General features: G+C 30.0%; 1 protein-coding gene and 2 pseudogenes across 4 annotated transcripts in view; 1 reads left to right on the top strand and 2 right to left on the bottom strand.

Moving 5' to 3' along the window:
* Positions 1 to 23,943, top strand: part of LOC149877959 (uncharacterized) — a 222,343-nt gene that overhangs the window by 113,284 nt on the left and 85,116 nt on the right. Inside the window, exon 1 of one of the 3 annotated variants that reach the window (XM_090074099.1) lies at positions 5,009 to 5,355. The exons of the other annotated variants lie outside the window; for them this stretch is intronic. Coding sequence (XP_089930225.1) covers positions 5,037 to 5,355 — 319 coding nt within the window. The 5' untranslated portion in view covers positions 5,009 to 5,036. Of the gene's footprint in view, positions 1 to 5,008; positions 5,356 to 23,943 lie in introns of those variants that run through there. 3 annotated transcript variants of the gene reach the window in all.
* Positions 9,993 to 18,845, bottom strand: LOC149877966 (uncharacterized; annotated as a pseudogene).
* Positions 12,477 to 17,623, bottom strand: LOC145200111 (uncharacterized; annotated as a pseudogene). Its single transcript, XR_016448055.1, has 10 exons — positions 15,893 to 17,623; positions 14,878 to 15,082; positions 14,547 to 14,657; positions 14,140 to 14,205; positions 13,649 to 13,771; positions 13,294 to 13,466; positions 13,133 to 13,197; positions 12,897 to 12,990; positions 12,581 to 12,781; positions 12,477 to 12,487 (listed from the first exon to the last, which is right to left on the bottom strand). The product of XR_016448055.1 is annotated as an uncharacterized LOC145200111 (transcript).

Here is a 23,943-nt window from a genome sequence, read left to right as displayed (position 1 = left end):
GAATGGTTTCAATTGCCAATATGAGCATGGTCCGGAGTCGATTATTGATGTTTTTAAGGTGGACAGGGAAGAAATATTTAGATTGATCAATCAACAATCAACATGGTTGTAACTCAGTTGGGGAAAGTTCTAGAACATTTAATGACTTTGTGGATTTAATAGTTTTAATAGTTTTTACCAGTGAAAACCAAAGAATTGTAAACATGTGTTTGCAGTTATTTATGACGGTTTTTAAAGGATATTTTAGGAGAAGTATAGAGTATAAATGAAGGAAAAAATTTGTAAAAGAGAGTTTTAGTTAGGAGAGAGAAGACTATTGCTATTTATTGATTTGTTGGTTGCGAAAAAAAACAACAATGGTTGTTGACTCATTTGGGATTACTTCACCATTGATGAGGATCCTATTAAATGGATTGACACAAAGAGTGGTAAGAGGAAGAATTATGATGCCGAATGTATTCTGTGTCCAGGCATCAGAAAATCACTCAAATGTACCCATGGAAGCACTACTGGAATCAGAGGACATTTAGAGTAAGTATTTAAAATAATACATCGCATTTTGTTAAGAAACAGATATTTCGTAAATGTAGTTATAGCTGTAATTACGAGTTTTCGCTGTAAATACGAGATTTCGCTGTAAATAACTTATAGTTTTAAAATATACTGTGGTTAAAGAAGGAAGGTCAATAGTTATAGACTGAAGTTTTGTAGAAGTACAGTATGATACTAAGCGAATATTTAGTTCATTTTATTAAAATTACCAAAACAAACCGTAAAACCGAAATTTTACTGTAATTATGGGTAATTCACGTTTTACAGTAAAATATCGGATTTATAGCGCCATCTGTAAATAACTGTAATTTCCAATATTTAACCCTTTTTTTTTTTTAATTCTTTTTTTTGCAGATCTCACCATCCAAAACAATTTGCTGAGATGGAGGCTAAATCTTGTGCCTTGAGCAAGATACTGGAAGCTGATAAAGAGGAAGCAAGGAAACAAAAAGAAATCAGGTCTAAGAGGGTACTTTCCCCCCATGAAGAAGATCCAATCTTCGTCTAAGTCTCAGCCAAAATCTAAGGCAGAATTTCAGAAAAAATTGCAAGCACAAAGTCAAATCGGAGATTATATTGATGCACCAAAATGGTCCTTACATAGTGATAATCAGCAAGAATTCGATGCAGTTCTCACACTTTCATTTGTCCTATCAAACAGGCCTTTAAAAATGGTTGAATCTCCAGGATCCAAATGCTCCTAAACTGTTTGTGTCCTAAAGCAACCATTAAAATTTCGACAACATTAGCAAAGTACAAACTTCCAATGCTTTACAAAAACATAGAAAAGCATGTGCAGGAGCAACTTCATGAAGACATTCCTAATTCAAAAATATTTGCTTTCACAAGTGATGGTTGGACTGCCAGAAACAATGATCCTTATGAATCCCTTACAGTCCATTATTGTAACAAGGATTTTGAGTTGAAAAAGCTCATTTTGGATTGCCAGAACTTTATTGGCAGAAAAACTGGTATCAAATTAGCACAAGGAATGGACAATATGATTAACAAATTCCCCATCCTTGCTTGGGACAATCTTAAAAGAGTGTGTGTGACAGATGGTGCTAGTAACATGAAGAGTGCTGCTACGCAATCAAGACTTGTTGATCAACACATGCTTTGTGTGGACCACATCATGAACCTCTGTTTACAGGTAAATATTTACAATTAAAAGAGCGAAATTTACGTTAAATATCTGTTTCACAGCAAAATATCAGATTTCTTTTCTTTTTTTAATTGCTTTTACAGTAAAAACTTTGGGTTTACAGTTAAATATCGGATTTTACAATTACCAATAAATATTGGAATTACAATAAACCATCGTATTTACAATAAAATTTTTTAAAAAATTTTAATCTTTTTTCCAGTCTGCTGTTAAAAACACACAAATGGTTGATGAAGTAATTAGCAAATGCAAGAAACTGGCTCAAAGAACACATCAGAGTACAATTGATTGGCAGGAAATCAAACTTGCATGTTCTGAAGAAGGAATAGTTGCAAACAAATTAATCTAACCTGCTGCTACAAGATGGAACTTAAACCAAATGATGATGAAATCAATTTTAACCCTTAGGCCTGGTTTGAGACATGTTCAGGAAAACAGTCTCAATGCATTCCTCACAGAAGTCATCCCAACACCAGACGAATTTGAATTAATTGAGGCAATTGAACCTTTTTTTTGCCAAGTGCAAACATAACAGTGAAATGTGGGCATCCGACACACAAACAACAATTGATAAAATTCAACATGATGTTCTGTGTTTGCATCAGTACTGTGCCAATGAAGTGAAAAAAGGACATTGGGTTTCATCAGTTCTTGTTCCTCTTTTGAAAAACTTCCAATCAGAATTAGAAACTCGCCTACCAGAAAAAGGCATAAACTATAAATATTACAACTATGGAAACTTTTTCAACCCATCTAAAAGAGGTGTTAGTGTCAAACTTATCACAAAAGACACAGACAAATTGTTGGAAATGACAAATTTTTTGTTGGAAAATCATCCAACAACACTTGAATTCTATGCTGCCCGTGAAGCCGAGATGACATTGAAAATAGTGAAACTTTGGATAAAGCTGAATTTGATGAATTGTTTGACATTATTCAGGAGGAAGAATTGTTGAATACTTCAAAATCAAAGCTGAAGTGTCCCCCACTGGAAACTGAAATAATTAAATACATAGACTTGCCAGCACAAAGTTATAATGTGAATTCCTTACAATGGTGGAAGGAGCATGAAAAGGAATTTCCATTGCTGTCAGCTGTTGCAAGAGACCATCTGTGTATACCAGTAACATCAGCTTCATCAGAAAGGATGTTTTCTACAGGTGGCAATATTATAAGTGCCAAACGGGAGTGTATTAAACCAGAAACAATAAAAATGTTAGTTTTTATTAAAGAAAATTATTCACAGGTCAAAGCAAATATTAAGTACTGGGTCAAAAATTGTAATGATGAGCCTGGTGCTCCACCTACAACAGTTGAAATACCTGAACCCACTGAAACTCAGGCTGAAACACAGTTACCATCAACCCCAAGAGCATCATCACAAGAACCTCAAGCTGGAGGTTCTGGGTTAAAAAAAACCACGTTCACACAAGCCAAAAAAAGGCCTCACACTCAGACTACTTCATGTCCAACAGCCAGAAAAAAGTTAAAAGTTTTAAACCTTCAATTAAGGTGGCTCACCCCCATTAAGTCTAACTTTTTATTTATAAAATTTCTAAACTTGTTTTTAATTTTTTATATAAAGAAATTACATTAAAACTTTAACTTTTCAAAATAAAAATTAAATTTGCATTTTTTGATGCTGAGTCAGCATAATTTGTCTAAAATCTTACCTTATCTAAAACAAGGATATCTTGAGTAAAATTTGCACTTATTACACCATATTTTGCCAAATTGTAGCTAAATAGTTGCTTTAGGGCTGGAACTAAAATTTTTTTCAAATGTTAAAAAAAACTAAAATGGCAGCAATAAATGTGCCGAAATCGATTAATTGCCTGTGTCAGTCTGACAAACTACATTGAAACTAACTCATTTATACTTAAAATGTTACAATTCTAGTTCCAGCCCTCATAAATAAGTTAATACACATACTGTGAAAATTTGAAGAAAAAAGCTTTAACCAAACTGAAGATATTAACGTTTTCGTAAGAAAAACATATTAAAATAAGAAAGTCTTAAAAAACACTATTAAAAAAAAAAACAACAAAAACAAAAAGTTTTTTTTATAAAAAGTTACTAAAAACTGCCATTAGAATAAGAGTTCACATCATCCTTCTCTTTCTCAATGTCTAAATAACCTTCATTTATTGATCTTATATGTTTTCTTCGTTTTTTATTAATATCAGTCAATTTTCTTGACATACTTGATTATCACTTTTTATCTTTTTTGTAAGCTCATTTTTTCGAAATTAACACCTCCAGAAAACCCAAGCATTTTAAAAATGCAACTTAAAGAAGAAAATCCATCATTGTAATTTAAAATAGAAGAATAAACAGATATTCCAAGAATTTTCCTTGCAGTAAAAGTAGTTTTAGGGCGTCACTTCCAAATGAAACCACTAAATGACTCTGCAGTTTTGTGTCATCCCATGTAAACACTTTCTTAGCATTTCAGGGTTTGACAATTCTTGAAAAATAGGTTTAATTTCCTCCATAATTGTCACAGGTAAATTAATTTTTTATCCATTGCTTGTTTTACCCATAGCGTTATCTGATTGCCATTTGCACCAACTGTTTTTCACTTTTAAACAAAATTGATGACGAGTGACTTCATATGGAAAGTTTGTACAATGGTAAAGTACAGCTATTACAGAATTTCCTATACTCAGTAGGTTATTTTTATTTTGTCTTATAGCCATTTCAACAAAGTTCTGAATTGTGTCACTAGCTTTGAACTAGAAGCACTTCGATTTATAGATGGTGATGAATAAAATGTACTTTCAAAGTCACAGTTTGGACATTGTATTATAATTCCAATAGAAAATCCCATACCTATAGATTCATTATGAAAAATAGTTAGCTTGCTATTACACTCACTGCATGTAGAATACTGTTCAAATACATTTTTAATAATTCTAAAGTTACAAATAAAGAAAAAACTGTCAACTTTGGAATCACAATTTGTTGCAGCACTTAAGTCATGTTATTTATTAAGCTTTGATACACTTGTTGTTTCTAATTTCCTGCTACGACCATTTACTTCCTCTGCTCTCCATGTATACCTATTTCCTTGATATTTTCACTTTAAATTTCTAATATTACTTCTTTTGTTCGCCATATCCAGATAGATAGTTTTCAGTTCAGTTACATTGTATTAATGCTACAGAGCATATTTTTAAGAAATATTATATTTTACAGAACAGTAGAAAAGCATAATAGATCTAACATTGAAAAATACTTAAAAACTTAAAGTCTGAGAACAAAAATTGAGTACAAAACATTGAGTACAAAAAATAATATAGCACTCTGTTTCTATCGAATGGGAAAATATAATGAAGCTTTAGAAATTTATTATCAAGTTGATAAAATACGAACGGATATTTTAGGTATCAATCATCCATCAACATTGAGTACAAAAAATAATATAGCAAGCTGTTTGAGTGATATGGGAAAATATAATGAAGCTTTAGAAATTTATTATCAAGTTGATAAAATACGAACGGATATTTTAGGTATCAATCATCCATCAACATTGGATACAAAAAATAATATAGCAATCTGTTTGAGTGTTATGGGAAAATATAATGAAGCTTTAGAAATTTATTATCAAGTTGATAAAATAAAAACGGATATTTTAGGTATCAATCATCCATCAACATTGAATACAAAACATTGTATAGCAAACTGTTTGAAAGATATGAAACGAATAGAAGTGGAAAGTTTGAAACGGACAGAAATGGAAAATCGAAGTTGTCAACTATTTTAATCGTTTTCCTAAATGCCGATTAATGTTAATTTATTAGAAACATGTAATTTGATTTTTATGATTTTAACATCTTTTTTTATTGGAAGTTTTTTATCCAATGTATGATAAAAGAGTTTGAAGTTGATAGAAGTTGTAACAGACTAAAGGTATGATGGAGGAACCCATAAAAAAAAAGAATTTGTATTGAGTTAATGAATGAAATTATTAATTGCAAATGAATGAAAATTTGTTCGAAAGAATGTAAAGTTAAAAATATTTTTTTTACAGCCGGAAAATTCGAACCGTGAAATTTCAGAAAACGACCCTTGGGAGAAGTTTTAAATAAATTTCAAATGATGTGTTATGTAAAAGTGAAATAAAATAATAAATGTGATATAGTTTTTTATAACTTTGTTAAACTATTAAATTTTTTGTTTCGTTAGCAAGTAAATTGTCGTAATTCATAATGTCATAATTAATTATAATTACTTATTTTTCTCATAATTAAACTTTGCGTTAAATAAGAATGAGGCTGGCAAAATTAATTGCTCTTTAAGTCAGACGTGCACGTGCGCGATTGTTATCATCAGATTTAATAGAAAAAAATGCGAGCAAACTTTTTCTTGGCGTGAACATTTGTATACTCCAAGTAAATATTAAATTCGATTGCAATCATTTTACAAAGCATTCAAGCATATCCACACCCAGAGAGCACACTAAAAATTTAATTTTTAAATTTAATTTAGAAATTTAATTTAGAAATTTAATTTAGAAATTTAATTTAGAAATATAATTTAGAAATATAAACTAGAAATCAAAGAAGAAAATTAAATTAGGAATTTAAAATTTAAGCTTAAATTTGAAGTTTAAATAAGATTTGTAGTAAAAATAATAAGTTGAAATGATGTAAAAATTTGAGATGTTTAAGTAATTAACACTAAAAATTTTAGTAATTTAAATTATAAACTTGTATAAGAAATTTAATTAGAAAATTAAACCAGAAGCGTTAATTAGAAACTACAATTATAAACTTAATAAATGATAAACTTAATATTAATTTTAATGTTAAATTTCTAGAATTTGAAGAACTCAAAATCTCTTTTTTTTTTAAAACTTTTTATAATATTTTAATTAGAAACTAAAATTATTAATTTTAATAAGAAATTTCAACCAAAAATTGGAAGTCCAAATTTTAAACTTTGGAAAATTGGAAGTCTAATTTTGAAATTTAAACAATTGTTTTAATTTAGAACTTCAAATTTAAAAAAACTAAAGAAAAAGCTTAAATTGGAAGTTTGCTTTTGAATTTTAAACTAGAAATTTAAATTCGAAACTTTTTCTAGATAAAAAATCATGACTTTAACAGGTGCTCAAGGTTGAGGGCAGTTAGAAGTTAGCTCCAATCATCTTAACTTTTTGCAAGTCATCTTTATTTGACACCAATATTAACATACTAGAAAATTGAGTTTGCCTCATGCCTCCTAGTTATGTCTCATTTTATTTATCTTATACAACTAAATTGCTGAGCACTCCCCTAAAAAACGTCATTTCTCTCCTGGTCCTCAATGAAAAAACTTGTTTTTACATTTTTGAAATGAGAAAATGTTTCCCGATGCTTATCTTGAAAAATAATTCTGAAGACGTGTTGCAAGACATTAGACTATGTCTCTATGCACCATGCTTAGTAGACTTAGTTGCTTGTTTAAACTTTTTTTGAACTTTTGAGCGATCTTTTTATCTGATCTTAGATTGAATTTATTTGTGTTATTATTAATATTAATAATATTAATTAATATTATTAACGTCATTTAAATAAATTTTAATCGTAAAAATTTAAACATTTAATGCAAAAATAAAACAGTCTTTAGTTAACTTATGAATAAAACATGCTTCTTGTTTATTTTTTATTTAATGTAATATGCAAAGCACAAGATTTGACTGGCATTTTTATATGTGCAAGAAATTTTTATTGCACTAAACCATTCAGTAAGTTATATTAAACATATCCAATCTTTCATCCATCTATTCAAAAAGAGATAAACACAAATGACAGCAAAGTACTTAATCACCATGTTGAACTTGATCTGCGTTGTTGTTCGTTGGAGATTTTAAATAGTCTTTTTACTCATTTGTTGGTTGTCATAGCTATCAAAATAGTGCTTTTTGTTTTGCATTTTACACCAAGCTACTTACTGCGATCCAATATTTTCACAAGTTTACATTAAAAAGCCATTCATTTTTCCGAGACTTTTTTGGATCAAACAATATTCATTGAATGATTCTCCAAACAAACCCCATAATAATCCATTACTATCTAATAGTAGTAGAGCGTTAATTGTTGGTAAATCCTGGATGTGGTAAGTCTAACTATTAATTGATCTACCTATTAATCCACGACGGCATGATTATAGTACTATAAGGCTTTAAAAACGCTAACTGTTTTTGGGAAAAGTTTGTTTCAGCCATATACAAACAAGTGTTTCTGCACTTATTGAGGTAACAGCAAAGAAATTAAAATGAGGGCGGCGTTTTTATAAACATTTTATTTCATGTTTGATTGTTTAGTTAAGTGTTATGATGGAGGTGAGGGATTAGGAAGCATGGGTTGTAGAGTTGTGTGGAAATGTATATGTGGAGGTTGGGATCGAGGTTAGAGGTTTTCAGTTTCCTTTTTATCGGAAAGTGCGAGGTTCGGAAAAAGTTTGGTTAGGAATGGGCAAGGTTTAGTCGTTAAATGGCTTAGGTTCTATTTGCCGTCTTCAGTATATTCTGTTACATAATATAACTCAGCAAACGTTCTATTAGTGAGCAATAGTTAGCACTCTTTTGTTCATAACGTTTTCATAACACAAAAAATATTCTCTTACGCCTCTTGCAGTGTTCAATACTGTTTATATCAATTACTCCTCTATTTAATATCTTCTTTTTTATTACAAATATCTCTTCTTTTTTTGAATCTTCTGATCTTCTTTAATCAATATCAAAATCTTCTTCTATTTTTCATTTGTTCAACTGCTTATTAAACCGCCTTTAAGACTACTTGTTCATTAAAGTGTTTTTCTTATCACATAATTCTCTCTCTTTTTAAAATTCTTCTAAAAACTTTCTTAAAACTTTCTCCTTAAAACTTCGTCTTCTTTTCTTCTTCTCTCCTTCCAAAGAGACGACCTTACTCATCCGTCGCTCTAATCCGTCTCCCAAAGACGTCCAAACACTGCCGCACACTATACACCTCTAACTTAATCTTCCAAGTTCACAGAAACCTACAACTATTCATTCTTTATAATTTGTTTGAGCTCTAAAGTAAATACAAATCCCTTTTATAGCTTCAACGTCACTCAAGCATTCCATTCATTTTGTTGTTCTAACATAATCACTTTTGTCTTATATCCTTATTTGCTTATAATCTCTACAAGAATACATGAGTTTAACAACTCTATGCTATTTATATAAAGATTTATCTCTTTGTTCTTCTTGCATCTTGAATAAATTTTCTTTGCTAATTGTTATAAAACCAAAAATTTTTTAAATGACTTTTTCAATATTTACAATGATTGAAACTTTACCATAACTTTATAGTTGCTTAATGATTGTGAGAAAAGTCCTTATAAGTTTTGCTAAACTTTTCTTAAAAAGTTGAATTTTTACCAAAGGTTAATGCTTATTTGACGGTTGTGAGAAACGTCTTAATAATTTCATCCACAATTTTTACAAATGGGTGAATTTTTATAATAGCTTAACAGTTTGGTATCTGGTTGAAAACGAGGTGATGCAGCTTTAAATTTATTAACCATAACTATGACATTAAGTAAATGGTAGTGTTAATGGTTGAAGTTACTTTTTGATTTCTTCAGCAAAAACAAAATAAATTGTTAAGTTGAAATATAGCTTAATAATTGTACATTTGGTTGAAAATGGCAAATTCTGTTTAAACTTTTCAATTATAAATTTAAACACAGCTTGATGGTTAAACATATGGTCAAAGAAGGTTGAGCAAAAACTCGCATTTTACATCTAATAAAAAGCACAAACCTTTATGCCTTCATGTAAACAAAAACTGATTACTTCGAAATCAAGCATTCTGTGTGCATCAAATGTTACTTACATTATAATTCATGCCGATGATTGTGTAAATCTAAAACGGCTATTTTCATTACCACACAAATTAGCTAAAAATTTTTTTGCAAAGAACATTATGAGGAATTCTATATTTATTATTTAATGAAAGTTCATCTTTTCAATTACATTTTTTGAGTCTTATAAGTCTTCATAAGTCTTTGACAATGTTAAAGAAAAAATGTAATATTGATATATAATAAAATTCACAAATAGGAGAATGGCATGTTTCGCAAGAGTAACACGTTTCATAGCTTGTTTATCTGTCTTGCAACTTTTTTGCAACTCGATTACTAAATGTTTTTAAAGTATCAAAAGAGAAAAAAGTATAAAAAATTCAATTTGAAAACATGTCAACATAAAGTAAAATAAAATATTTTACTCTCAACTAAAATAATCTGAATTCCATCAATGTCATATAAACCTCAGGTTTGTCCAAGGAGCATTTTTTATTTCAAATGAATCTATGGAATCTTTAAAAAAAAAGTTAAACGGTACATTACAAACTATCCAATCATTTCCAGACCAGGATTTAGCTACGTTTCTTTGCTTTTTGTTTGATGCATGTTTTATATCTTTTGATTTGAGCCATCCCAGCAAACAAAAAGACGTCTTTTCAAGATCGAAAAAGACGTCTTAAAGATGTCTTAAAAAGGTCTACGTTGTCCGTCGAAGACAAAAAACGTCTTACAAAAGACAACTTAAAAACGTCTTGCCTAAGACGGCCCACAGTGGGCTAATTTTCAAAAAAGCTGGCCAAAAGTCAAAAAAAAAAAATCACTATTGTGATTTTATTATTTTGAAACTACATAAACAAAGCCCTGTTGCATTTAATTGTATAAGAAAAAATTGTATAAATTTTAAAGTTACCTAAATCTACGCAATTAAACATCTGTTATTAAAAACACTTAATAGGCATTTTAAAAACAAAAAAAAAATGTGGTCAAATAAGTATCGTTTACAAAAAAGTTATTTATCGTTACTAAAAAACTAACTATGGACGATACTATTCAAGGTATTTATATAATATTTTAGTAAAATGTTTTATATTATTTCTCTAAATTTTATGCGAAAAGTGCGAACAAAAAAGTACAGAATAAAGTTTATTTATTTTCTTTAACCTATTTTTCAAGCATTGAAAAAGTAGTGAACCCGCGAGATTCCGCTTAGTTATAATTTGGATGTTGTTCATAAAAGTGTATTCTAAAGATTGATTAAAAGAAAAGGCACCTATTTTTGCCTATTACTTCATTAACTTATATTGTGTAGTGCTAGTCGTGTTTTTTAGTAAACAAAATGGCGGTGTTTTGTTTTCTTTACAAAATCAGTCAAATTGTATATAGATATAGTTATTATGTTTCTTGAGAAACTGATTTTGTTAAGTGCAATAAAACTACAAAAAAATTAGTAGCACACATGGATTCGCTTTTTTGAATGTTTTTTGCATCTTGGGTATAAACTTGGAATAAAAAAATGGCAAGCACGTTCTGACATTGAAAAAAGTATAATATTACAACAAAAATTGTTAATCCAGAATGCTTTTAAGCTGCAGCTAGGGTTAATAGTTGATCGACCGAAACCAGGATGCGGTAATACAAATGACGGAAATACAGCTCGAAGATTTTTTAAAAACTCACAAGTGTCTGCTGATATTCTAGGAGTGGATTTAGAACTAATAAATTGGTTTCATGTAATTTTACAGGTATTATCTAGTGGCTTTCCAATAGACGCAGACAAACTCGATAACTATTCTACCGAAACTGCACTACTTTTTGTTGAAAAGTATCCTTGGTACAACATGCCTACAACAGTACACAAAGTACTTATTCATGGAGCCTTAATAACAAAAACAGCAATACTACCCATAGGACAACTATCTGAGGATGCACAGGAATCGAGAAACAAAGACTTAAAAAAATATCGCGAAGATTTCTCCAGGAAAAATTCCAGAAAAAATACAATGCATGACGTTTTTTGCAGACTTCTGGTTTCGTCAGATCCTGCAATATCTTCACTTTTAAAATCTCATGAAAAAGTTAGCAGATCTTTGTCTTCTCAAGCTTTACAAATGTTATTACCTCCGGAGATTAACGAAAACTCTGAAACTCATTCGTCTGTGATTGAGTTTATCAACAATATTTCAACAATAAATGATTCAGATGACAGTGGTGATTTATTTTAAAGTAATATAAATGAAACAATTATGATAAATGATGCAAATAAAAGTTTTTCTTGTTTTCCTTGAACAAATAAATAAGTAGAATAAATAATGAATTTTTCAATTTATTTTTTTAACATTGCGGCATAATAATACAGTCATAATACATTATATATCGGTATTATATATAATGTTTATATATGTAATGTAAATAATACATTAGTCTATTGAACTTAAATGTCGAATTAGAACTAATTGGTTAAATACGAAAACCCAAAGGGATTTCTAATGATTAATGTCTTTAAAACACCGCCATTTTGGATCTACCATTATTGAATTTTGGTACACTTATGTCAAATTCAAAGTTGGGGATTCAAAAAAATGCTTTACAGAAATTTTCCATTAATTATAATCATTTTTTGACTTTTGGCCAGGATTTTTGAAATTCCGCCCACTGTGCGGCCTAAAGACGCTACCCAGCACACATGAGACGTCTTTTAGTCGTCTTAGAGACGTCTTTTCAAGATCGAAAAAGACGTCTTAAAGATGTCTTAAAAAGGTCTACGTTGTCCGTCGAAAAGACGTCTTACTCAAGATTGTTTAAAGACGTCTTACTCAAGACGGCCTCAAGATTTATTTAATTATATTTTAAGAAAACTGTGTCGTATTTATGGTATATATAAGTTGCTACTTCCGATTATAATAAGTATTGACAACATTAAAAACACCATTAAGCAAGTTCAAGTTCGTACTTTGTATTTTAGAAACATTATTAAAGAAGAAAAAGAAAATTATTAAAAAAAAAACAAACAACGCAAATAATTTAAAAAGGTACATATAATACAGTTAGTTGGATTGTTACCAAGTATCTTTCTATTTAACAATTTATACAACATGTAATAACATATACAATATATAACAATAAAAAAGAATATATTTTTTTTATTTTTTGTTTTTTGCCGTGAAGGAGCATTTTCACAATACCGTCCAATTTGCTGTTTAATTTCAGCATTTGAAACCTTTTCAAATCTTCTTTTTATAACTTCTAAAAATCAAATTAAGCATCATGTAGGATGTATTTATCAAATATATTGGAAATAAATTTAACTTAGATTTTAAACTAATTTAAAATTGAATAATTTATACTTATTTTAGATTACCTTCTACTAAGCCATACAGTTTAGTTGATAATAAACCAATCTTTCCACCAGAACCTTTTAATTGAACTGTGTCAACAGGTTATTTGTAAATAATCTAAAAAACATATAGAATAAATAATAAAATTTATGAAAAATATTAAACAGTTTATGATTATTGATTTCCATAATTACTATACATACAAAATATATTTACAAAAAACGAAAATTAATTGCTATACAAAATATAATAAAAAAACCTATTCATGACCAATCTTGTCAGTTGTTTAAAATCTTCTGCACCTAAAAAACTGAGCTGTTTAACCTAATTAAAAGTTTGGCAAAATAGTTATACAAAAATAAATATTTTCACTTTTAATTAATATCGATTATAAAGTTTTACATATGGATAAAGATTTACCAAATCTAGTCAAACACAATCATCCTCTAAACTTTTGATAAAATCCTCATACTCTCCAATAGTGTCTGATTTCTTGATTGCAAAATTACTATTGGATTGTTTGTTTATATCTAAAATGAGCTCCTGGTTTTCAAGAACCTTTGAAACCATCTTGAACATCATGTGCTGTTATTCTAAATTATATGAAGGAAATAAAAAAAGAAATATACAGATTGCAAAACATTTATTAATTCATTTTCAAAATTATTTACAAGTATTTTTCTTATACCTAAAAAAAGTCCAAATGCGAGTACAAACACTTTCCACATTTTCATTACTCCAATTAAAAAAATCAAGTAAATGTTAAAGAGCTTACTTCCAACTTCCATAGGAAACTTATTTTTAAGTAACTTTTCGGGTCCAAGCGCTTCATTCATGGTTTTTTCTTGCATGTCTGTTTTCTGAAGCATTTTGTTTGGTTTTAATGTATGAGGTATAACTAAAGCAAAAAAAAAAATATATATATATATAAATAAAAATATTATATATATATAAATAATTTTTTAATCTACAACTGATCTTTTTTAAAAATTTTTGGTACTTTGTAATTATTAATAAATTTTTTTCTTATTTCAGGCTTTAGCTCTTCGAGACCACAAAAGTTGATGGGTAAGAGGAGGGAGGAACTTACAATTTTTTAGTTTAGAGTCTATAAAAAAAAATTATATATATAAAAAAATTTGATTGTTCCATTTCAGTTGATTGTGAAGGTAAAAATAAGTGAGGCAAAGATAAAGTTAACAATAAAAAAATATTCCAACTTTAATGAACAAAAAATATGGTAGAAAGTTCAAAAGTAATACATACATAATGCACCAGAATATGAAGGTGATTTTTCCTCTGTAGTTGAATGTAGAGGTAAAAAAGTGTCAGCTAAAAATAAGAATTCAGTAATAGTGTAGATTAAAATTATATTAATTCTAATTTTGAAAAAATTGAAAATTAAGAGACAAAGTGTACTAGAACACAGATTAGATTGTTTGGAAGTAGATCCAGATGACAAATTAGAGTCAAAAGATCTTTTTAATGGTTTTTTCAACACAGATTTAAAAACTAGCGAAGGCAAAGGAAAAGCAGGTAACTCTAAAACATAATAGTTTTATTATTCATTTTTCCTTTAGTATTTATACAAACATATTAATTTACAATATAGATTTGACATTAAACAAATAAAAATAAATCATTAACGTAAAAATAATTAAATGTAAATATACCATTAGCATTACGTTTCACTTTAAAGGTATCTTTGGAAACACAAATATCTATTTCATCTTCTTCCTCTGCTGCTGTGGTGTAACAATATTCTTTTAGTTCCTCCATATTATCTAAAAGAATATAAGCTCTTATAAATCCAATATAAAAATCAAATATTTTGACAGCACATACATGATGGCAAAATATCTAATGTTTATCTTGGATTTATAGAGCTGTAATATATATATATATATATATATATATATATATATATATATATATATATATATATATATATATATATATATATGTATATATATCCACACATAGGTTTGTGCGAAAATTTCATACCACTCTCAAATTTGATTTTAACAAGTTTATATTTCTCCCATGTTTCATCCACATCCAATTCATCATTAACAGCTCTACGATAGGATACACCTGCAGGCCAGAATAATAGTTTTTTATCTGTATCTATCCACCTTCTAGGCACAACATCTTCTATTTCCTCAAAGTTCTCTATCCAAACAGCTCTTGCCCAAATCATGGTGTAAAACTAAATCATGAAAAGAAATTTTTAAATATCATCAAAAGCCTTATAATAAGTTGGAATAACAGAAATAAATACCAATAACAAAAGACAAATGTCTTTTAATTTAAAAAACTTATAAAGAAATGAAAAGGAACAAAAAAAACCATTAGGTTTATAATTATGGTGATTATGACAAGGAAGAGCACTAATTTTTCTAAAAAAATAGACCAATAAAATAAAAAAAAGGTATTAAAAACAGCACTAAAATAACTGTGTGGGCAGTTTAAATAAATCTGATTAACATTTTAAATATTTAAGATATTTTACTTCATCACTAACTATTAACTAAAAAATTAAATCTCTTAGATAATTGTTTTTTTAATTTTACTTCTTTAGCTCTTTAACATTTATTTCTTTTATTTTTTCATTTACTTTAAAAGTGATTTTTTTAAATTTCAAAAAATGATAAATAATTGCATTTAAGTACATTTTTAAATAAAGCAAAGATAATTTCAATTAAAGATTATCTTTTTATACAAAAATATAAACTGTAAAAAACAAATAAAATGGAAAAATAAAGTTAAAAATAAATCATAATATATATATATATATATATATATATATATATATATATATATATATATATATATATATATATATATATATATATATATATATATATAATGTATGTATGTATGTATGTATGTATGTATGTATGTATGTATGTATGTATGTATATATATATATATATATCAAACTTTGGATACAAGATGCAAATTAATAAAACATAATAAATATAAAATATTTAATTAAAAGAAATTTGAATTTAAAAACCTTTCAATTAATGTTCTATTTCATGCAATAAAGGAAAGCATGCAAGACCTCCCTTCCAAGGTAGAACAAAAACATTTCGGCAAAGACTTTCCATTTCTAACTCAACCACTTTTACTCTAATTTCATCAATACTTGGTATGAAGAAAATTTGAAAGGTTTTAGACTGAATAGGTTGTGTATATAAATCATTTTGTAAATCAAGTCTAAATAGTCTACATTTAAAAAATCCAGATGATAATTTCTCATCAACAAAACAAAATTGATTTTCTCCTATGTAAAAACATGAATTATTCAGCTTCACTGAAACTTTTAGTTTTCGAGATTTAGTAATTAACAAAGATTGTAGACTTTGATATTGCTTGGCTATTTGAACAACAGGTCTCTTTGAGTTTTTTACTGCTTTCTTTAATGACTGCATACAATTTTCAAAGGGAAAACAAGTTATGTCATTTAGTGAACAATCAAATTTAACAACATCATCGCAAATATGAAGTAAACAGTGAATGTTGTAAACACAGAATGAATTTGTATATAAATGTTTTAAATTGATAACAAAGTAATTAATTAGTTCTCTAGCAAAAGCAAGATAATGTTTCCTTAATTCATTGTTTTCATTCAAGAGAATCACCATTGCAACATGCAATGTTAGAAAATGATTATAAATTTCTTTGCTTACAACACCCTTTTAAACTAAGGGACCAGTGTCTGAACTCTGCTGCTTTCCACTGATCTAACTCTATAAGGGAACATGGTTGTTGAGCAAATTCAGATGGCATCATACCACGTAAGCTTAATAGATTTTCAGATATTTTTTAATAGGCCATTTGAAAGTCTACAATGTTTTGGACCAGATTTTAAAAAAGTAAGTACCATAAAAACCACTCTATGTTCCTCATAAAATCCTTTAACTTGGCATTGTTCACAGGAGTAATATCCTGTATGACCTTGTATACATTTATGACCTTGTATACAGAGCGAGAAGGTGCATCACATATGAATGCTTTAAGTGTAACATCAACTTTTTTTATCATTATAGTATAAACCTTCACCACTTAACAATAAATATTCTTTCAGAAAATCATTGAGAAAATCATCCAAGCAGTCTGGTTTACCATCACCACAGAAAAGTGCAATGATAAAAATATAGTTCTCTATTAGACCAAGAATATCTATTAGATATTCCAGTAGATTGAGAATCATTTTTTTAATTCAAAAAATTATTTATGCCATCAGCAATTGTAAAGAACGCATAAGTTCCACCACACTTCCTATCTATTGCAACAACTTTAGAGGGTTTTAAAAGGGTTCTTGCATCTTTTGGTAACTCTGAATGACCATGTTTTTTAAGAATACTCAAAAGCTCATTTAATTGGTTTTAAGAAATTTTGCTTTTCGAAGACCGCATTGCTAAATCTTCTGATAATGTTTCTGTTGTCATAAGTGGTGCTGCATTACAACATTCAACATTCTCATAATTGCAACTCGAAGACTTATTGTTTTCTCCGCATTCTTTAAAAATATTATTTAGGGCTTTACAAGGATTTTCAGGCTCAGCCTAAAAAGCATTAAATTCAGGATTCAAATTCCATGTACTATCATTATTATCTTCATCTTCAAATATCATTATGAAATTCAATATACTTTATATGAAAAAGTTCACATCTTTAAAAGACACGAAGTTTATTGCGCGTCTTCGTAAGACGTTGTGAAGACGTCTTGAAGACGTCTTACGAAGAAGCGCAATTTTTCACGATGATACAGTTTTTTAAAAGACGTCTTTAAGACGTCTTGAAGACGTCATTCGAAGACAAGACCATTTTAAGACCTGAATAAGACGGTCTTAAGACGTCTTATGTTTGCTGGGATCTAACACAAAGTTTGAGACATTTCGTTTTAAGCAACCTTTGTTTATTTACAGTTTCATTTGGTTCAATTTAAAGTTTAAATTTAAGATATTTTACCTTGCAAGTATCTTCATGATTGAATATTTGATTCTCATATCAGTTTTTATAGTAATCATTTCTTCTGCGCTTATAACAGATATGGCATTGTCTAACATTTTCAATAACTTAATTTAATCTTTTTCTCCAAATGAATTCAAAATAGCAGAAGTTATCTGAAGTAGTGATGTGCCGGGCAAACCAGAGGTCACATTTAAAGAATTTATAACAGCTGAATGTCTTTTTTTAATTGCCCTAACACTAATATCAGAGCTGTCTTCATATGCCTTTGAGTTGGAAGTAAAGTGCAAAGGCTAGAAAGTAAGAATAGAAATCAAATTTTATTTTAACAATTACATCAAAACAATAAACTTGTTTTTTTCTGTCATAATACTTAAAATGCACCTAACTTTGGTCCTCCGGAAAAAAAGGCAAAAGAGCTTGATTCAGAGTTAACTAGCTTTTGCTTTATAACATGCAGTGCAGCATCTTCTACAATCCTTGGTATAGTATCATTTTCTTTTAATAAAAACACCTCAGCAAGAGTTGCATCAAGTCCGTTTGTAGTTTTTTTGCAAATCTGAGTATGCAATAACTTATCACAGGTAAAACTTTCTTCGTGTAATTTTTAAGCTCATTTTCTTTAAATGTATATTTTAATTTGCATTCATTGTTGCAGCCTAAAAGAATGTGCTCTGTCATTTGTGTTTCATTAGCGGAATTTAAATTTGTATTTATAAAAATATGCTGTTTACAAATAAAGCATTTTGCTTCTGTTTCCTACTTTCCTTCAATCTCCTTAAACCAACACACTGAGCAAAACGAATGTTGACACTCTTTTAGTATTAGTGCTTGTACATTACGTTGTTGCATAACTTGCATAAACATAACTTTAAATGAGGATTTGATACAGGATCAATTTCAATTGCATTTAAACGCAATGTTGGTTTTGCTGTATTGTCAATTAAGCTATTTATGATTGGCCTGGTCCATCTCTTTTAATTTTGCTCCATGACACATGATCACATGACACATGATCACATGACACATGATCACATGACACATGATCACAAGACACACGATCACAAGACACACGATCACATGATACATGACATGTGATCACATGACACATGATCACATGACCATGATCACATGACACATGATCACATGACACATGATCACATAACACATGATCACATGACACATGATTACATGACACATTGCCGAGTTTGTCCCATTCAAATGCGTCTTGCAACAGCCACTGATATGTGCAGTGTTTATAAAATTTGATGAGTTCCTGTTTTTATGTTTGTGGGCAAATCATTAAAATTTTCTGCTCCTTTGAAGTGAAAATTGATTTTGGCAAATTCAATACTTACTTTAGTTGATACCTTTTACGGTCTCATGATCAATACGGGAGAAGTTAGGAACTCTACTATCGCGGAGTAAGCTTTGAAGTTCGATGCTAAGAAGTGTTAAAGGGGGTTTAGGGGGGGGGGGAGTGGGTGGTATGAAAGGTTTGAGGGAGTAATGTAAAAGTTATATGGAGGGGGGGGGGGGGAGGAGGGCGCCATGCATTGGTAAAGGTACAATCACGGAGGAAACTTTTGAAGTTCGTTCTAACATCACACAAGAGCATGCGAAAAGAAGCTTTTTTGTGTGCTCCGTTAAAGTTTTTAAATTTAAAGCGTCGTTAAAAAGGTTCTAAGTTAGGTTTTTGGTTATTTATGTTTTTTCAAATGTTTTATTTATTCAGATATGAAATGTTGAACTACTGCAACTATTTAGCTTGGCTCAACAAAGTTGTACTCTTGATCCATTCATTCTTTGTTGTCAACATATTCTTGACAAACCGTTTGCAAAGGAGAACATTTGGAAACTTCTTTAGATGTTGAGTTGTCATCAAGTACAGGCGTATTGGCTGAAGTACTTAGTGTCACTCAGAAGACAATTAGGAAGTATCTCAAGAAACTTGTGGAGTGACGTCCTTGAGAGACGTTTTCCTCGCAATAGGGTAGTTTAGACGAAAATTTTTTTTAAATTTAATTTGAATTTAACAGCAATAATCGTTATCCCTGATTTAAATCATTAATTTTAAATTCTTTAATAATAAACCGAACGTGTATCGAGGTTCCATAAATAGTTTTCTTTTTATAAATGTCAATTTTATTTTCAACAATAGCACTTGAATTACAATATTCATTAAAAGTTGTCATTGTAAATGTTTTTCAAATCTGAGGAAGCAAGATTTTTGTGAAGCACTTGAAAATCCAGCTACATTTTTTTAGGAGGTTGAAACTGAGATAACATAGATATGAGTTTGCCCATTCAGTAACTTAAATTTAAAAGCGTTTGTTTTTAGGACCAGACCTAGATAATTTTGGTGTTCATATAAAATCAACAAACTTAATTGGTTCTTTTTAAAAGAATGACAATTGTGCAGTTTCTAAAAAACTTTGGTGCTCTCTTCGGTATGAAGGAACTTCTAGGTGCTACTATCTTGCTAAACATCAAATAAATCAAGCCTTGAACTAATCGATCTTAGCTTGAGCTGCGCAGTTGGTACACACCGTTATTTCAACGTCGATATATGGTAGTTTTGAGGGTTTCGACGCTGTTTCAACGTTATTTCAACGTCCCAAGTAGCAGCGCTCGTATGGGCCAGTGCCGGCGACGCCAGTTCTGGTGATACATTTACGAGCCATTAAAGTTCTATGAATGGCATTCCAGAGCAGATATGAGCCGTTGTTGTACCGTGAAAAATTCACTAGAGCTGGTTTGCCAGATTGCAACTGCCCACAGTGCCTCACAGATACGAAAAAACGGCAAAAACCCTAATAATTTTTTAAATTTATTTTGATGTTTTTTAACTTTATCTTGATTGTTATAAGCATACTGAACAAGGTAAACCCATTTTTTATGATTTTGTAAATTTTTACTCTTTTTGTGAGCTTGTTATATGCAGGTTGTTTGTGGGCAAAAATTCACTAGAAATTTTAGAGTTTTCAAGTAGATCTTAAAATTGTCACAAAATGGTCATTTTTAAAAATTTTTCTTTCATTTTTTCGGTGAACATCATATATATATTATATCATCCGGTAAGTAACTGACATTGGACTTTCATCGACATCAAAAATTAATGTTCGAATTTCACAATTTGTGAAAAAATTAAAAATTTTCAGAAAATAATATTCACAATATTTACTTTTTCTAAAAATGTCCGCACTTTTCCACCCTGAATTTTGATGAGGAAGTATCTTGAATATATACAGAAATCCCGGAAAAAAAAAACCGCCCCAAAGTAGCACGTTTTTGAGAAATTGAATTTTAAAGTTTTTTGCAATTAATAAGAAATCCGCAAAAAGTTTTTTAAAAATTCAAAAAATTAGTTAGTAATATGTGCCTTTGTGATTACATCTCAAAATGAAAATAATAGACTTGATTCCCAAAGTAAGAGAAATTTGTATAACTAGCAAGGATATTGTGAGCCTCCTTTATGAGGAAATTTTGATATCAGAAGGTTTGGATGGTGAAAAAGTGCATAGTGAAAAATTAACAGCAAAAATCCGAATTTTGGTGATAAAATTGAAAGCTAAGTGAATTGCAGTAAACAAAACATATGACAGGCTGTTAATGAAAGAAAAGAAATGGTTGCAAACCGAAATTCAAATTGTTATGAAAGCTGACAATGCAAGCAGAAAAGAGTTCAGTGGAGGGCGACCAAAGAAAGATTGGAAAGATCTAGGAGAGAGAAGTAAGCGAACAAGAGTTGTTGGATTATCTGCGCATGATCCAGAGGTTTTAGCTCTGGCTGCTGTTAAAAGTGCAAAATCATCAGGTGACTTACAAGACTTTGCTTATGTGGTTAAAGAGTCTATTCAGAAAGCATCTGAAATCAGAAAAAGTATGGACAGCAAGGAACCGATAATGATGAGTGAGAAAGAAGCACTTTCATTAAAAGTTAATTGTGATCTCAGTGATGATCAGTATCAAATGATAAGAAACTCCTCAATCAAACACAATCCCAATGTTTATCCAACATTACATGCTCTATTCAAGGAAAAAAGTAATTGTTATCCAGAGGACCTTGTTGTAACTGAAACTTCTGCTGAAATTAAATTACAGTCCATGGTGAATCATACTCTTAAAAAAGTTATTGTATTAAGTGAAGACAATTTAAAAACTCTGGATACAGATCAAAATGTGCTCAATGGTAGTTTTATTCTAAAAGCAGGGTTTGATGGTGCATCAAGCCAAAGTTTGTATAAACAAAGGTATGATAACACAGACATTGAGGAGGCTAAAAAAATGGAAGAATCCCTTTTCCAAACTGCAATTGTACCTCTTAAGTTAAGTGTAGAAAGTAAAACAATTTGGGAGAATAAGAAACCAAATAGTTCTCATTTTTGCAGACCTCTTCGTCTTCAATACAAAAAAGAAACCACAGAACTTAGCAAGTCAGAAGAAAAACACATTCGTGATCAGATGGCTGATTTGGAAGATTATGTTGAGATTATTACACTTGCGGATGGAAGAAAAGTCAGTATCAATATAAAATCTCATGTTGAACTAACCATGTTTGATGGCAAAGTGGTTAATGCCTTAACCAACACAAAATCATCTGCAAGCTGCAATATTTGTGGTGCGAAACCATCAGAAATGAACAAGCTAGATCTAGTTAAAATTAAACCTGTGAATGATGATGCTATGTCCCTTGGTTTATCATCATTGCATTGTTGGATTAAATGTTTTGAATACATACTTCATTTAGGCTACAGACTGGAGGTGACTATTCCAAGGACAGATGTCAGGTTAGCCGAAGATAAGGTACTTGTTCAAGCTAGAAAAAAAACTATTCAAGATAGGTTTAGAGCAAAACTTAGTTTACTGGTAGATGTTCCAAAAACTGGATTTGGGAATTCAAATGATGGTAATACTGCCCGAAGAGCATTCATGCATGGTGAGGCTTTTGCTGACATAACAGGAGTTCAGGTTGAGTTGATTCTCCGAGTGAGGACAGTTCTTCAAGCTGTTTGTTCAGGGTATGACCTAGATATTGATAGATTTAGCCAATACTGCAATGAGACTCTAGCCTTTATAGTTAATAACTATGATTGGTACAGAATGCCTCCAACTCTTCACAAACTTCTAGTTCATGGACCTGCAATTGCTGAAAATCTAGAACTACCCATTGGTTATTATTCTGAGGAGGCTCAGGAGGCCCAAAATATTTATGAATTTGTCTCTATAAGTACAATAAAAAACGACAGAATAGCATGTTGAGAAAGTGGAAAAAAAATTCAGAATTTGCAAATTTGCAAAAATATTTTGAAAAAAGTGTGCAAAATTATTTTCTGACTTTCGGGTTGGGTTACTGATTAAATTTTAATATATTTAGAGCCAAAAAAGGTTGAAATCCATTCAGGAACACTGATTTGAGGGTTTTTGCCGTTTTTCCGTAGCTGTGAGGCACTGTGCTGCCATGTGGTCCGTTTGCGGCATGCCAGTCCTGGTTATCCAATAACTGGCCGATATACACTATTGGACAAAACATTTGCAACCAAATAATGCTAACTTAGTTTCTTTATATAAAAGTGCTGCATTTTTTCATTTTAGAAAAATAACTATGTAACTGTTTAGAAACAAAGTTCTTCAAGTTTTATTCATCACAAAGTTCATTATTTGCACACGAAAATTAGTAAATCAATCAAAAGTATTAAAAAAAGTTGATTTCCTTCTGGACAAAACAAGTGCAACTCGACAAAATGTTGACCAAGCTGTATTTTGCTATCAATATTTCGTGGCGAATCCTTTGTTGTCGATCACAGCCTTGCATCTTCGAGGCATAGATTCGATCAGGTGATCAATGATACTTTGTGGAATCGCTGCCCAGGCCTTTTGGATTTGTTCAAACAGTTGATCCTTATTACGAACACCTTCACGATTAATTCTGCGGTTGACGATCTCCCACAGGTTCTCGATAGGGTTGAGATCCGGAGATTGAGGCGGCCAATCCATCACCGATAGGTGGTTGTCTTGAAACCACTGCTTGACTACTTTTGCAGTGTGTTTCGGATCGTTGTCTTGCTGAAACACCCATTTTATTGGCAT

The sequence above is a fragment of the Hydra viridissima genome, unplaced genomic scaffold, assembly GCF_058129835.1.
Source record: "Hydra viridissima isolate aposymbiotic clone 2 unplaced genomic scaffold, HvirCarnegie_v1 scaffold_16, whole genome shotgun sequence".
Lineage (NCBI taxonomy): Eukaryota > Metazoa > Cnidaria > Hydrozoa > Anthoathecata > Hydridae > Hydra > Hydra viridissima.
Note: the sequence above shows the minus strand (reverse complement) of the source record. Positions and strands in the feature narration are given on the sequence as shown.